We start from the raw sequence: 17,414 nt of genomic DNA, 5'->3' as shown, positions 1-17,414 counted from the left end.
TGATGTAGCTTCTCTTGAGTGTAATTTTCACGCTGCACTGTTGTTCTTGTTTCTCAATGTTTTGCAGCTGTTGGAGCCGTGGTGCCACCTGCGCCCCCGCCACCCACAGCCGTTCCGTCCGTTCGACCGGTGTTTGACGAAGCGAGTGCATTACTGGCCAAAAAGCAGCAGCACGACTTCACGCGGTCTGATAGTGAGAACTGGCGAGCCATGCGCGAAGAGGCCAATGGGGAGCGGTGGAGGCAGAGCAGTCCGGGTAAGGTATAAATACAAGTCCTTACACGTAAAATTGACAAAGACCCCCCAAAGAGCCTTAACATAATTTTGGGGCAAGTGCTGTTAGTGAGCACCTATGAAGGTCAGAATGGTACATGAGCGGTTGCGTGGCAATGTTTACACACCGCACCAGGTACTCATTTGAATACCTGGCAATGTTTACACACTGCACCAGGTACTAATTTTGAGGCTGAGTCAACCCTAGGGCAAGCTCAGGACCTGTTCAGATAATTGTCACTGATGTTGGCCGGGAGCGGGAATCGAACCCGGGTCGTCGAATTCGTAGCGCAGTGCGTTAACCGCTGCATTACCACTCTCACCACACACATACAGATACATAGACATACAAACACATGCACACATACAGCTGTCGTTTGTTGCAATAAGCATCAAGGTGGTACTCATCTCCTCTCTACAGCACTGAGCCAGTGGTGAGGATTCCTCATTCCATAGAACAACCACTGTTGACTTCCCCACAAAGTGGTGATAGACTAAGTCAACCTACATCCTGGATTTGAACTTGCAACCTGCTGATTGCGAACCACTCGCTCTAGCGCCAAGCCACCTGGCCGGGTACACTATGGAAGAGATATTTTGAAACATACTATAGTAGAAAAAAAAATTCTGACTAAATTCCTGGCTGGCTTGTGCGCAAGTGCTCGCGTGTAGTAGTGGTGCCACCACACACATCTGCGTCACCGACATCCCACAGTTTTGAGCCAGGTTCACTGCATCACACTGACGTCACGCCTCCCTCCCACCCACCCTCCACCCAGACTGAGGATCCCGTGCAAATGGGATAGAGACGGGAGGTGAGGGAGGGAGTTAGAGGAGGGAGTCAGAGTAGGATAAGAACAGAGAGGAGAGTGAATGGATGTTAAAAAGAGAGGAAAGAGAATGCACAAAGTGGGAAGTGCGAATAAGGAGAGTGAGGAAAGAGAGAAATGGGGGAGGGGGAGAAGGAAGTGGGTGAGATGTAGTTTAGGGAAGAGAGGAGGGGACAGGAATTGATAATAGAAACAGATACCAAGGAGGATGGTTAGATAAAATGCGATATAGATTACAGAGAAGGCAAGAGAAGGGTGGAGAGATGCACGACTTTTATAAGATCAAAGTTTTTCAACGGTTTTACTTAACTTGATTCCTCTGTTTGTCGTGGTCAAATCTTGTAATAAAGTTTCGTCCACTTCCCGTTGTCCAATCAATTCCACATTTAGCACATGTACTCAGATCCGGTACGCCTGTATCAAAACCGGCATCAATTAATCAATTAATTCGCTACTTTAAGGCAATTCACATTTTGTATGGACGCCTTATTATTTATATATATATTGGTGTAGATCAAAAACGCCGCGGTCCCTAAACTGTGGAATCGGCTCGCACAAAAAGCAGGCGCCGCGTGTCTCAGGCGCCATTGACGTACTTCTCGACCGTGAATTAAACGAAGTTGTTGATAAAACCGTTGTTTAAAAAAAAATGTTTAAGGAGTTTATTTTTCTGGCTGACTTGGATAGACGGACTGTCACGCCCAAAGGATGTGCAGATTGCTAGTCTAATATTTATAAAAGAGAAGACCCTCCCCAAGCAATCAACGTCTTATCAGTAAACAATAGATTGATAAAAAAAAAACTGAAACGGACCAAAGTACTGGCTTGTTCATGACATGCACTTCAGTACCAAATTGAGAGATGGATCTGAGCCAGCATGTACATGGCCCCTTGTTACTCCACTGCTGGATGAGGCCCTCCCCACGCCATGCCCATCATGGGAATTAATTGATCTTACATATTGTTCCATAATTATTTTTAGCCAAACATTTGGCTCCTGCACTGAAAGACGTTTTAAAATTACCTTTTTTTGACTGTAAAAATATAATCTTTTAAAATTCGTATTGTACTGTTTTTTAACATGTGTAATAACCGACGTTGACGACACACAGCTTGGTCTCTGTCTTTATTCTTGTTATGCCGCTCACACTCCGGCGGTCCCGACTGTGGACCGGCTGTTCCACTGGCGCGCCCCGCGCGCTCATTCCGTCAGTTGCACTCCCACACACCGTTGGCTGACGGTGTGCTTGGAGTCGTCTCCAGCCACGTGGCCGATGGCGCTGGAGACCTCCCACGGCTCGACATGGTCCCACTTTGAGTCTATGCCAACTGCCACGAGCCTCTTCTGGATCCCCCATATATTCCCCTCTCTCGTCATCCCGTCTCCACCTTCCATCACGCCCTTTCCGAACCTTCCAGATCACGCCCTTCACTTAGCGCCCCTCCCCGGCTCCGCCCCTAGGTTCCGCCCCTGATCATCCGGGCATCCGATCGGACCGGAGGTGGGCGGCGGACCTCCCCATGCGCCCACCTTACTGGGCCCCGCCCCCAATACTCCGGACCGTCCGATTGGCCCAGAGCTGAGCGGCGAAACTTCGCTTACGCTCACATTACATATTTATTATGAACTTCTTTCACACCGTACGTAGCCAACCTTGCTAATTGGAAGTGCGGGGAAGGACAACAAAGTAAACGCAAAAAGCACTTAACAAAGTTAATTTGAAAAAAAAAACAGATCCATTGTCATTACATGGAAGGTGTGCGATTTGGGTAGAGTTTTTTTTGCGTCGCTTATAATCACATGACGAAATTCAACATCCGTACATGCAAAACCGATACAAGCCCATTTACCGGATTTCCACACACAAAGAAGTGTCTAGAGCACGAAATGCAATGCCTTCATATTTTAAACTGAGAAACAAAGGGAGCTGCCCCAGTGGTGTTATGGACAGCACACCGGAGATCGCTGGGTTCAGTTCCATCTCCTGGCCTGGCAGTTGAAACAATAGAGCAAGTTTCTCGAATCCCCCCCCCACCGCCTCTGTCCACCAAGCAGTATACATGGGTGCACCACAGGTAGTCGATCGGCATGTCGAGTGTGGTGGAGTACAGTGTGGGAATGTCTACCTCTCCACATTTAGAAACATGCATTTAGAGTATTTGGCTGCTATCAATTTCCACATGATAAGCCCCTTCGTTGCGCTATCATTTATGGCCAGGTTGCTTCTGATAAAATAGTTATATAGCTCAGTGGGCCTTACCTGGTAAAATACAAATAGTTTCTTACAACAGTGCAACGGAACAATTGCAGGGCTGCAAGTTTTTTATCCTTAATGTCGCCACCCACTGGATGATGTTGGTATCAACATCAGCATTGTCCTGCATGGCCCATCCAGACCACAGAGGGAGATTTTGGCCACATAGCCCATCCCTTAGTGCTACGCAGCATGCCTTACTTCATCTCTGCACCCGACCCGTTTGCCGTGAGAGATTTATCTACAGACTAAAGTTAGTTAAATTTTAGTTTAAAATCGTGCAATGTTGCATTCAAGCCATTTGAGCCTCCAATGAGTTTTTATCATCAGGCCTGCTGCCAGTGCAGTTTGTACATTCGCACGTGCTGATTGGTGTTGTACTAAACTTTCACTGGAATCAGTTGCCGCTTTTAGCAACAATGGTTGAACAACCCTGGTGCTTGGAAGAAGTGTGCTTATGATGCACCGCACGTCGGGGTTTTTGCGTATGTAGACGGGCCGCGCTCTGCTGGGTGGCGCGAGCCGGGTGAGCGTCCCAGGAGGAGGTTCGACTTTGAGTTCCGGGAGAGGGACGAGGAGCGAGGAGGTGGAGGTGGAGGAGGAGGAGGAGCGTACCGGCGCACGCGGTCTGGCTCGGGCAGTTTTGACGATGACAACCTGCCCGAGTGGTGTCTGGATGACGAGGGGGAGATGGGCACCTTCGACTCATCCGGAGCATTCATGTCCTTCAAGGTAACATTCTGTCACCGATCCCTCTGTCTATTTGGAGTGCAGCATGGGCCTGTGGGAAATCTGTACTAAGATTTATGAATGTTAATCAAGAAATTACTATAAATGTGCAAATAATGACTTAGAATTATTTTGTATGGCAGAGTGATTCGCAAAGTTCTATGTTGATATCGAGATTGGTAAACCATTTGAGGGCTAAGGACGTGATGTCGTCTCTTGAGATGCTGCCAGTGAATGAGCGAAGCATGTAGTTGTCGTGTGTAGATGCAGGTCGGGCGTGTGGTGCTTGTAACGGGCCATTGCTTTTGCAGAAGGGCCCGAAGGAGCCCATCCCTGAAGAGCAAGAACTGGAATTCAAGGGCGCCGACGAAGAGGATGAGGAAGCAGATGATGAGGGGGAGTTCAGACGGGAAGATGCCGAGGAACGACAGTGCAGCAGGGACAACAAAGACGGGGAAAAACTCTTATCTCAAGACGACTGGGACGGTAATTGTTGTTCAGAGCGCTACTCGTGATGTGTAGATCTGCATTGGTTCTGTAAACAATGATGAGAGATGAGCTCTGTCCACCCCGGTATCGGAAGACCTGCAAGTTTCTGGGACTTTTTGGTCTGTCGATGCTCATGATGCAAGGTTAAGGTCAGATGGATTTTTAATCCTTTCACAGCCAGATCTCGTCTATTCTCAGTACCTGGCAATGATGCCCTCCTGTGGCCGACATCGATATATGTGAGGATGTAGATGTGTTCTTTTGCAGGTCACACACGATGATAGTGTAGTGGTAGTGTAGGGGGTTAGTGCACTGCACGACGAACCGGGCGGCCTGAGTTCGATTCCTGCTCACCGCCAACACGAGTGACGATTAGCTGAACCAGTCCTGGGCCTCTCCTAGATCGACTCAGCCTCAATTGAGTACCTAGTGTGATGTCTAAAAAATTGCCACTCTAGAGACAAAGACGCCCGAGCTTGATGCTGGCCACCCACCGCTTGTGTGCGGTTCTGACCTTCATAGGTACTCGCTAACAGCACTGGCCCCAACAGTCTGTTAAGGTTATACTGGGGAATCTTTGTCTTGTTCTTTTGCAAGTCACACATACGAATATATGCCCACTGCCATCTATTGGCAACATTTGGAAAACAAACATTGCAGTTTAAAAACAAGGGTCATGCCCTGGTTATTCCACAAATTTCTACTAAAAAGAAATCTAGGCTCGCCACCATTTTGAACAACAAAACGGTGGCTGGCTGGCTGCAGGCTGACACATGGGACACGAAAAATGGGTGTATATCAAAGGGTTAAAACATTCCTTTATATCCATGGAAGAATATGGGGCATAATATGACAAGCTTCATTTTGTATTGATTTAGTTGGGTTTATCCTGCAGCAGATATGTGTGCAATCAGAACACGCGCAGTCCCACTTGTTTATGCAATGTACAGGGTGTTTCAAAAAGATGGACCCAATTTCAAAGCAGTATATTTCACGATGGCAACATGTTACAATTACACAAAAAGTTACAAACTGTTTAATGAGTTATCAAGTTTTTCTAATAAATTTCTAAATTCTCTGTGCCCTCCACCTGCTATACGGACTACATCGAGACGATAGTTGAATTCGTCCCAAACGCCTCTCGAAGTGTCTTCTTCCACTGAAGTCACCGCTGCCGTGATTCTGTTTTTGAGGTCATCCAGATTAGTCGCTAATGATGGCACAAAAACACGATCTTTGACGTATCCCCACAAGAAAAAGTCGCAGGGTGTGATGTCTGGGGATCTTGGGGGCCAAGAGTGTAGCGCCAAGTCTTGGGGTCCTGTGCGACCTATCCAACGTTGAGGCAGTGTGTCTTGCGAATGACTGAGGATAGGGGCTGTTTGTGCACTGGGAGAGGCATTTGAAACTCTATGCCCTGCCCTTTCAAATGGTAATAGTTTCATTCATGGGCGGTTTGTGGTTGCAGAGATATAGCGATTTCAAATCGGGTCCATCTTTTTGAAGCACCCTGTATATTGAACTTCTTTCGCACCATATGTAGCCAACAGTGCTAATTGGAGGCGTGGGTGAAGGACAACAAACTAAACACAAAAAGCAGTTCTAAAGAAATGAGTTTTCAATCTAGATTTAAAAGTGCATAGCTCCAGTTGCTTCCTAATATGCTGTTACTGAATAAATTTCTGCAACACCTGGGTTTTCTCGCTTGAGAGACAAGCATATTAACGACATACTTAGATGTGTAACGCAGCAAACAGCGAGCTCTCAGTTGAGTGTCGGATGGCATGTCTCCAGACACCTAGGATATGTGTCTTATAGCTTCCGCATTCTCATGATGTTATTGTTACATTCTCTCTTGTGCAGAAGCATCCCTCGAAAGTGGAAAACAGGAAGACCGACTGTCACCAACGCAATGTTTTTCAAAAGAGCTGCCTGCTGTGACTGGGAACCAGCCCTCATTGCGGGAAGAGGGTTCCATTTCACATAAGGATCCTGAAAAAATGGATGTGCCTGACAATCAGACACTGCAGCATGGCTCACCACAAGGTGTGTATATCACCATGCAGTACTGGGTACATGGTGTCATACTGGTAGGAACCTCCTGGTTACACCAGCCCACAGCCGATTATTGTGTCCGTCCGTCGTGCATCCAAAAATGGGAGGGGTCGGGCTGGGTGGAGAGGGGAGGGTGGGGAGGGGCTGGGTGAGGAGGGAGGGGCTGGGTGGGGAGGGGAGGGTGGGGAAGAGCTGGGTGGGGAGGGGCTGGGTGGGGAGGGGCTGGTCACCCCGTGGTGCCCTTATAAAACTTAACGTTTAACCTACTCACGCCGGCTTGTGCCCGCCCTCACAGTTGCGGAATACACCACGCCGCCGTTGACCCTGGCCATTGACCGAGCAACCCAACGTTCCTACCATCTCCCTCCGCAGGAAGGTGTTTATAACGATTGTCTTATGCCTCGGGGAGCTGTTGTGGTGCAATTGTGAGCATATTAAATTTGCAGTCCAAAGTTCGCCAGTTTGAATTCACGTCTTGATGCTGCAGTTGAGACATTGGGAAATGCTTCCTCTATAATCAGGGGTTCCCAAACCTTCCCAACTTGGGACCCACCTGAGTAGGCACGTAATTTTTTAGGACCCATACCCATTCAGGTGGCTGGTGGCTTCTATGTCAGAAGAGGAGGCACAAATACTAACCCTTGCTGGGAAATAGGGTAATTTTACGCATTTTGGAATTATCGTGGCAGCAAAGGTGTGTTTCAGAGGATCCTACCTTTGTATGAAGATGTTAGTGCTGCTCACAGGGTGATAATGCATTTGGCTAAACAGACACAGAGATACAAAGACAAATACACTTGCACAAATACATGGAGACAGATTGGAGACCGATATGGAGATACACAAACATGGAGACAAATACATAGGGAGACACAGACACCAATACTCTCGCAGACAGACACAGAGAAATAGACAGATACGGAGAAACACACAGATACAAAGACGGCAACAACAATAACCGCCATTCTCCACGAAGTGGGAGTGACGTCACCACGGTGCTTGTGCCAGGCTATGTGCACTTTAAGTCCATGTGAAGTGTCAAACGCCTGCTGGCAGGAGATCACGGGATAGACCCAGGTGCCATGGGTTGACTGACTGAGATGACTGGTTGACGCACCACCTGTGCCCCCTACTTTGCCAACTTGCTGTGTTTTAGCCGCCAGGCACTCCGCTCGTTGTTGTGAGCATCGCTCCTCTGCGCTCCTTATTTTCTAAGGGTGTCAGCCTCCAACGACCCAGTAGAGTTCTTCACGAGCCTCCTCCACAGGGGTCGATCTTGACATCGCTGGTACCAGTCATTGGCAAGTCATCTCAGCTCCATATCCACTCGTATCTCATAATTCCATCTCTTTAGCCCAAGCCGCAACCGTTTAGCACCCTCTACCCTGCCGAACAAAAGCTGTTTGGGCATGCGGGTTACATGCCCCAGCCAACACAGCCTTGCCTGCCGGAGGAGCTCACCGATAGGACTGTTCAGATTTTTAAAGGATTTGTGAGTTCACACAATCTAGCCTGGTTAAACCCAGGATGGATCCTAGGCAGGCCAGCCTGAATGTTTATAACTGGCGAAAATGTTCCATTAAGGGGGGGGGGTCAATAAATGGAAGCTTTATAGCCCGAATTGTGCATTAGCATGAATTTGAGAAGCTGTATGCAGTCACTGGTCAAGTTATAAACAACAGGAACATTGATACACCTAATGATTGTGTTCTAAACTTGATTCAGTTTTATCTGCAATTTAATCTGTGAGATGGCCAGGAGACGGCAGTGCAGAGGGAGATTGAAGCCATATGCACGTATGTGTGTAGTTTTCCCTAGGTTCTCAGCTTTGCTCACCATGAGTAGTATTAGGATTCGCTGAGGCTTCTCTAGATAAAAAGGGCATTATTTGAAAACATCTTTTCAAATAAATGTGTGTTTTATGAAAATGGCATTTCTTAAACTGGTGATGTAAATGTGCCCATTGTGTGCCTTAAATGTGTTCATGAAGAAGAAACATTTTTAGTTTGTTAATTCCACCTCGTTACTGCATTCATGTTTAGATAAAGAAAAATCTATACTTTTGTAGTGACATGGCTGGATGTGACCATGCATTTGGTGCAGTACCGGCCCCAGAGGGGCACGGCGTGCGGTGTAGCGACATCGTCGTTGGTCGTTGGTCCCGGTCCGTAGTAGCAGTTACGTAGTAACCAGTGTAGTTAGCCGGGTGCTTCACCACCTTAGGTTGTTATTTTGTTCAGGGGAAGTTACCCCGTGTGTTGGAACTGAATAAATGTGTTGTTTCCAAAGTCTACGTCTGCGACTCAATTGAACCCATTACACTTTTATAACGGTATATTTTTAAGTTATCTGTGTGGGGATAGAGTCCACATTCGTAAATAATCCAGCCTCCTATCCACTACAAATAGTACGTGGCTGAAGCCAATTCCCACCCAAACATGGACCAAGTAAGTTCATTACAATTCTCCGATCACGCCGTTAACGTTGTCACATTGCTACGGTGTACGAGACACCCAGACTCAATCTGATCAAAGAAACTAAATAAATTGATTTCAGCCACCTAAGTGGGACAGTTTGTCGGAGGCCGGACTTATTAACTAATGTGGACTCTCTCCCCACAGCTAACGTGAATATACTCTTAGAATTAGGTTTGATTTCATTCTGCAGGAAGGGCCCAATGAGCTGCTGTGCTCTTTTATGGGAGTCCCGTGACATTATGGATGGAATATGCTATATATGGTGACAGATCTTGGTTCGAATCAGTATACCTGTGAAAGCCCAAGACAGAAATGTACTCATCGCTACATATGTTTTTGGGAAGGAACAATGTTGCATTGTTGAGCATGGAGCTCGGAGTTCAAAATTTTTATTTTTTTCAGGACACTTTCTGATGTTTTTTAAATTGTTTACATCTTGCAGTGTGTTTTTACGTCTGTGCGCTTGCAAAAGCGATATCACCCGATGCCAATTGGTGCCATTTTTGGCGGGAAAACTAAGTAAGTGACCAGACATCCGGTTTCTGAGTCAATCCAAAAAAAATACATTTTGTGTTATATCCAGGCCTGATTTTCTGTTTTTTTTAAATATGAATGAGAATGCCTATATTTGAGTGCATATTGCTCACAATGTATCTCCTTGTTCCATAATCTTCCAAAACTAAACGTTCATACTATGCATCAATGTAAAATGTGTACTGAAGGTAAGAGTTACATTTTCACCAATGCAACTTATTTTTTTCCCTTTCAGACCTCTCAAGCTCAAAGGCTGTCAGCTCTGATGTCCTGAACTCTGTGGGCATTTCGGGGCCTGGCTCTGGCAAGCGAGATGGAGTCGTTGGCCATGATCATGATGATGATGAGGGCCTCAAGCACTTAGAGCAGGTGAGCCCACACAAGCCGGGCGTATAATCTACAGGTGCTCAAGTCATGCGGCAGGCCTTAACTGAAAAATGAAGACGTCTGAGATTATATCAATCATAGTTTCTTTAAAAGGACTGGACTCCAAAATCCATATTGAAACACATTGGTAGCATCTGCGCTATCATAACAATACAAACGCAACTTAATTTCTCATTCTGTCTGTGTGTTTGTGTCAGTCACAGTATCATACATGGTCAATTGAGGCCTCATTTAATTTGTTGGTCACACAGAGGTCCCTGTAGTTCTCAAGGTCAGGGACTGAAGGATCAAGTGACTGGTTTGGTTTTCCACCCGTTTGAAGGTGCAACATCAAAAAACAACGCTTAGGCTACAATATTTATTAACCCAAAATATGCAGGCTAAGGAACCTTAAGTAATAACGCAATCAAACACATTACCTTCGAAGAACAGACAGCATAAACTTAACGTAAGGTAGGTTTATACTGGTAGGAACGAAGTGGACCAGACCACCAATAGATTAATGTATCCGTCCGTCCGTCTGTCCGTCCGTGTATCAACATCGCCCCCTACTGCAAACACTTGGCATGACCCTACAAAAACCTTTAAACTCAGTGGCGCTATCCTGGCTAAACAAGTGTAACATTCCCATATAATTCCCTCAGATAGCTTTTAATTAAAACATTTCAATTAATGAGGCTTTCCTGGCTAAACACGTGTAACATTCCCTTATAATTCCCTGAGATAGCTTTAGATTAAAACATTTGAAATTAAATAAAAAAACTCACAGCGCCCTAAAGCCTACAGCTAGGCCTAAAGCCTGGAACTAGGCCTGAAACTCTCCCTTCGTATCGTGCCCCCGCGTGTGTTAAAGGGAGTTAATGTTTAAAATGTTACATTCCCTCATGTTTTTAAATAGCAACATTTACATTTAAAGCTTTTACATAAATAATTAAAACATTTATATTAACAATTAACTCACGGCGGCCTAAGGCCTACAGCTAGGCCTAAAGCCTCGACCTAGGCCTCAAGCTCTCCCTTCGTATAGTTCCCCCGTGTGTGTGAAAGGGAGTTAATGTTTAAAATGTTACATTCCCTGATGTTTTTTAAATAGCAACATTTACATTTAAAGCTTTTACATAAATAATTAAAACATTTATATTAACAATTAACTCACGGCGGCCTAAGGCCTACAGCTAGGCCTAAAGCCTAGACCTAGGCCTCAAGCTCTCCCTTCGTATAGTTCCCCCGCGTGTGTGAAAGGGAGTAAATGTTTAACAATTTTACATTCCCTGATGTTTATTAATAGAAACATTTACATTTAAAGCTTTTACATAAAAAACAACTCCCTACCCCCCCCCTCGTCGGCGGCTCTCCAGCCGAGCCAGGCCTGGGAATCTCTCCCCCGCTCGGGGTGTATTGGGCGGGGCTACAGCGGCAGGGGGCGGGGCTACGCGGGGCTGGGCGGGGACACCGAGATGGAGCGGGGCCACGGGTGGCCGGGGCGGGGTTACGCGGGTGGAGGGCGGGGCCACGGGGGCGGAGCGGGGCCACGGGGGACCGGGGCGGGGTCAAGCGTTGGCGAAAAGGGGCAGAGTCTACAGTCGAGAATACAGTACCGGGAGCGAGAAGGCGGGGCTAATAGTAATAGGGGCGTGGCCGACGGCGCTGCATATTGTGCAGATTGTTACTACTCACTGTGTCTGCTCCATGCTGCACCCACGTAGGTACATACTTGTGCAATACTATTATTTTTTGCACAACGGTTACTACTACTTTATTGTTTCTTATGTTCCACTACGTTACCATCCACTTATTGGCGCCCATTTTTTGCCATTTCATTTTATTATAGCCATTAAATTGTTCGGTCCTACCAGCCCACCCCACAGGGACCTGTTACTGTTTACACATGGTAGAGTCGCTGCACGTGTTTTTATATCAATATCTATGTGCAGTGTCGACCACGTGACGCAACGGCTATTAACAGAGCACAATAGCATACACTAAATTACCCAACTCGCACACCACCATCAACACAATACAGAACGTACCATCAATCACCGACCCACTTCATCCCAATAGCACTGTCGTCTGCAGGATCAAAGTGTCGCAGGTGTCTGTTTAATGAGGTCCCTGATTGTCATTGAGATGGACCCCAAGGAGGACTCAGAGGGCAGAGATCTGCCTTGTTCCGCCCCACTCCAGATTATTGCCTTGGTCCCGACTCGTGCTGGTCTTGGCCCTGGGACTGAAGTCCTCGTCACTGGTCACTGGAATGCTGTTAGGCCACCTGCTCACTGACTTGGCCCTGCCACTTGCAGTGGAGTGGCTTAACTTGGCGCTGGCACTTGCGGTGAAGTGGCTTGACTTGGCCCTGGCACTTGCAGTGACTTGGCCCTGTCAGTAAGTTCTTCTTGGAGTGATTGAATCCTTCAATGTGAGTCCACTCCTTCAGCACTGTAGCAGCAAGTCCCCTCTTTTCTGAGTTGCACACCTCAGCTGGTGAGAGGTTTCTGTCATGGGTGGAGGCCTCATTTTCGGTGAGACCCCCTGGCTGTTTAACTCCAGCGTGGTGTTCTTTTTCCTTCTCACATCCCTCTCTCTCTCATGTGCCTCAGGAAGCTGAGAAGATGGTGGCATCGCTGCAGGACACCTCCCTGGAGGAGGATCGTCTGGACACAAAGAACAGGGCGTCTGCTCTTCCACTTACCCACGAGGCCGCTATGAAGTGGTTTTATAAGGATCCACAGGGAGACATACAAGGTATCAGTTGTTTGTCGTGTATGCAAACGGTCATGTCTGATTTATTATCTGTAGTCAAGACATTTGGTGATGTCTGTCTTGTATGAATGTTTTTCAAGCTTGTAATTTGTACTTTTCTAAGATAGGGTGTGGGAATGTACGATTCAAATGGCACTGTTTTCAATGCGCTTGTTGCTGCCATTCTAACCACAAGTGATTCACAATTGTTGAGCAACAAATTGTATGTAACATAACTCTTCGTCTTTTCCTTCTATCGCACTGTTTTTTCATCGTTTTATTCTATACTCTTTGGTTCTTTCGGTAAAGTCACGTGGGTAGAAAAAATAATAGATCACGACGTTTTGATTGCCACACAAACAATCGAACTCAGGTGGGATAGAGAAACAGGCTGCTGAAACAAGTCCTTATATATCGAGCCGAGAGGGGGGGAGAGGGGAGTTACCGCATTGGGCAAGAGCGTGGGGGCTAGAGATTGTGCCTAAGCGAGTGGGAAATCCAAAGATGGGAATCGATATGGGGGGGAGATACGTAGATGACACGTTCGTCATCTGGTCACATGGCCTGTCAGCACTGAACCAATTTTTCAACCACATCAATTCCCCATACACCCATCTATCAAATTTAGCATGGAAGTGCAAAATGATGGCAAGCTACCATTCCTGGATGTTTTGATTGAGAAGAGACCTGATGGCTCGTTGGGACACTTGTCTACAGGAAAGCCACCCGCACAGATTCCTATCTAAAGCCTGATTCCCACCACCATCCAGCCCAGAAGAATTTCCTCATCAAACACTACACCATAGGGCCCACTGCATTTCCGACCAGCACCACCTATCCAGTGAACTGGAGCACGTACGCCAAGCCCTCAAGATGAATGGATATTCTGACCGCACAATCCACAAAGCTGTATCCCCAACCATGGGTAGAGAACCATCTGAGGACCCAATCAAAACCATCACCTTGTCATACATAGCAGGGGTTACCAAAAAGATTTCCAAAATCTTGAACAAACACAAGATTCAGGTTTGATTCAACACAGTACACAAAATCCGTGACCCGATCCCATCTGTGAAAGATGTGATTCCTGATATTCAATACTCTGGTGTCTACAAACTAAGTTGTGTCTGCGGTAGCAGTTACATTGGGGAAACGAAACGACATGTCTCGGACCGTGTTCGCGAACACAAGGCAGATTTGAAACACGGCAGAACCAATACCGCTGCCATAGCTGATCACTGCTTGAATGCTGTGGGCTCACGCGACATTGTTTTTTCCGAGACCAAGGTACTTTGCAAACCTTCGGGCTACCATCAAAGATTTGTTCATGAAGCCATATAAACATAGACATAACGTCAACCGAGAAGATGGGTACAAATTGAGCAATCAGAAGGACGTTATTAACCAGGTAAAGCCTTAACTGGTTGTTCAATGTTTCCATCCAACCTGCCATTGTCAACAGTTATTTCCGACTTTCTGAGTTACATTACCAATTTACATTACCAAGTTAAATGTTTTTACATTAACGGGCTAAATGTCTCACTAACAAAGCCAATGTTGCCCCTTTCCCTCGATGTGGCGATGGCTCTCGTTTTTTAGCAGATGACAACTGGCTGTGATGTTGTGTATGTGTCTTTCTGTGTGTGTGTCTCTTTGTGTGTGTCTCTCGGTTTATGTGTGTCTCTCTCTGTGTTTGTCTCCCTCTGTCTCTCTCTTGTGTCTCTTTGTGTGTATGTCTCTCTCTGTGTCACTTTGTGTGTATGTCTCTCTCTGTGTATAGATGTGTCTTTCTGTGGGTGTGTCTCTCTCTGGGTGTGTGTCCCTGTGTGGGTCTCTGTGTCTCTCTCTGTCTTTATGTGTGTCTCTATATGTGTCTCTCTCTGTGTGTTTCTCTGTCTGTGCCTCTCGTTGTGTCTCTCTCCTTTCCTCGATGTGGTGTCGTTTGTCCAAAAGAGCTGGATGTCTCACTAGCACAGCCACCGTTGCCGTTGATTTGTTTACATTGACATGCTAATCCCTTCATGGGACCTCCTTTGCCAGTACCAAAATATGAGAGTAAGTTTTTCCCCTTTTATCTGGCAAAAAAACAGTTGTTAAACACCAAACTGAAACCTTTTAGAAATAAGATAAAACAAATCATGACGTTTCGATCGCAACACAAGCGACCTTCATCAGGTGGCACCGATACAGCAGGACAACCGTTGACATACCGAAAGAACCAAAGAGTAAGCTGTTACCAGCAAGAGCTTTCTAAGTTTTTGAGAACAAAGGTAGATTAAGTTGTGTTACAGGGGTATTATAGTGTAAAGGTAATAAATAGCGTGGCATGTTAAAGGAAATGAACTTCGATTGGCAACCATTGGAAGGACGTGATTAACCAGCGCAGCAACCAGCTCCGCAACCTGGTCTGACCAGTCTTCCTCTCCCAGCACAGCAGCGAGCGAGCTCCGCACCCTCACGCGTTAGCACGGCCATCTTTTGGATCGCTAACATTGACTTTAACATCATATTCTCATTAACTTCGCTCATTTACTTTTACATGCTTTTCTCATTAACTTTAACATGCTATTCTTGGTTACACAGACTTACATTAACTTGCTATTTTTTTCATTAACTTTTACATGCTTCTCTCATCAAAATACATATGCTAATCCTACATTCTAATCTGAGCTCTTATGTGCTACGGAAGCTGATTAACTTTGCACTATAATCCAACATGCTAATCTAAGCTCATTTATTTTAACATGCCACGTTATTTATTACCTTTACACTATAATACCCCAGTAACACTACTTCGGCTACCTTTTTGTTCTCAAAAACTTAGAAAACTCTTTCTGGTAACAGCTTCTCTTCACAAGGCAGCTGACATCGTGCTGTTCGCAGCAGACATCGCGGTTATTGCGATTTTCACGATTTTCACCTGAAGACGGGCGCTTGTGTTGCATTCGAAACGTCGTGATTTATTTTGTTTTATTTCTACCTACGTGACTTTACCGAAAGAACCAAAGAGACAGAATTCCTGAAGTCACGAAAGCTTCAAATCAAGAAAAAACGTACTCTGATAATATATGCATTGACTTTGAAACTGATTGGTCCACATCAGAGACAGCTTTCTTTTAAGCCTCGTCTCAAACGGTGTTCGACCAGAGGACGCCAAAAGGCGTACAGCACAAAGACAAGCACTATCAGAGTAATGAGAGCTCGGGTGAGCATCTACATCATGGGACCTCCTTTTCCAGTACCAAAATATGGTGATAGGTTTTCTCCTTTTTTCTGGCAAAAAAAACAGGTGTTAAGATGTTAAAACACCAAACTGAAACCTTTTACAAGGAATCATGTCTGCATTGACCACAGTACTTGTGGTCAAAATGCAAAAAAAAACACTCTGATAATATATGCATTGTACGCCTTTTGGCATCCTCTGGTCTAACACCGTTTGAGACGAGGCTCAAAAGAAAGCTGTCTCTGGTGTGGATCAATCAGTTTCAAAGATAATGCATATATTATTATTGTGGTTAATGCAGACATGATTCCTTGTAAAAGGTTTCAGTTTGGTGTTTTAACAACTTAACACCTGTTTTGTTGCCAGATAAAAGGGGAAAAACTTATTCTCACGATAATCTCTCACAATACAATATGGCCACCCCCACGGCTCTCGCGGCTCTCGCATCAACCACCCCCCCCCCTTTCCCATCCTTCATCTCGGTTCCCATCTTTGGATTTACCACTCGCTTAGGCACAATCTCTAGCCCCCACCCTTTTGCCCGGTGCGGCAACTCCCCCCCTCTCGGCTCTATATATAAGGACTTGTTTCAGCAGCCTGTTTCTCTATCCCACCTGAGGACGATTGCTTGTGTGGCGATCGAAACGTCGTGATCTATTATTTTTTCTACCTACGTGACTTTACCGAAAGAACCAAAGAGTATGGATTCCTGCAGTCACGAAAGCTTCAAATACAGTTTTATTCTACTTCTGCCTCGCGCTACAAATACAGTATACCTCGTGTCGTTTCTGTTGCGCAAGTGGCTGATAACGGATTTCTTTTTTTCCGTAATTCACCCGCCTAACCTGACGGGACACGTGGATTTGTTATTCAGCTTTACAGAGCTGTTGAAGAGAGTTTCAAAAGGTTTCCTGAGTTGTGACAGCAAAGTTAATTATTCATGTTGTAATATTTATAATAATGTGGCACCCTTAAACAATGGATTTCCGAGCAACTTGCATAAAAAGAAGAAATAAAAGTGAAGTTATCGAGGAGATGAAGATTAAAGAAACCAGATAGAGACCTAGAGAGGAGGTCAGTTGGTGGGGTCTTCAGTCGGAAATTAAAAGTGTCCATCCACTCTTGAGTTCCTGACCTCCCAAGGGCATGGAATTCGAGAGCCTGGACACCGTACAGACAAAACACCGGTGATCACCACCCAAGGCTCGAAACCTGGAGTGTGGTAACGCTGCTGAGTAGGGCACGGATTGGGGAACCTCAGATATCTCAGTGGAGCATGTAGCTGGATGTTGGAGTTTGTGGCTGAATAAAGTCGGGGATGTACAGTGGCGCAAGCCCATAAAAACCTTTAACACAGCGAGGAGAATCTTAAACTCAATGCAGGCTTGAGCCGGAAACCAATACAGTGACGTGATGAGCACAG

At 45.9% G+C, this 17,414-nt stretch overlaps 1 protein-coding gene across 1 annotated transcript in view; it reads left to right on the top strand.

Annotated features, from left to right (window-relative positions):
- The window catches only part of LOC133351094 (GRB10-interacting GYF protein 2-like), a 99,604-nt gene that overhangs the window by 45,579 nt on the left and 36,611 nt on the right, over positions 1-17,414 (top strand). Inside the window, 6 exon segments of the mRNA XM_061566026.1 lie at positions 68-256; positions 3,852-4,090; positions 4,399-4,573; positions 6,440-6,622; positions 9,878-10,011; positions 12,627-12,771. Coding sequence (XP_061422010.1) covers positions 68-256; positions 3,852-4,090; positions 4,399-4,573; positions 6,440-6,622; positions 9,878-10,011; positions 12,627-12,771 — 1,065 coding nt within the window.

The sequence above is a fragment of the Lethenteron reissneri genome, chromosome 36 (genome assembly GCF_015708825.2).
Source record: "Lethenteron reissneri isolate LAM-NWPU_2019-01 chromosome 36, ASM1570882v1, whole genome shotgun sequence".
Lineage (NCBI taxonomy): Eukaryota > Metazoa > Chordata > Hyperoartia > Petromyzontiformes > Petromyzontidae > Lethenteron > Lethenteron reissneri.
This window is presented reverse-complemented; position numbering and strand designations above follow the sequence as displayed.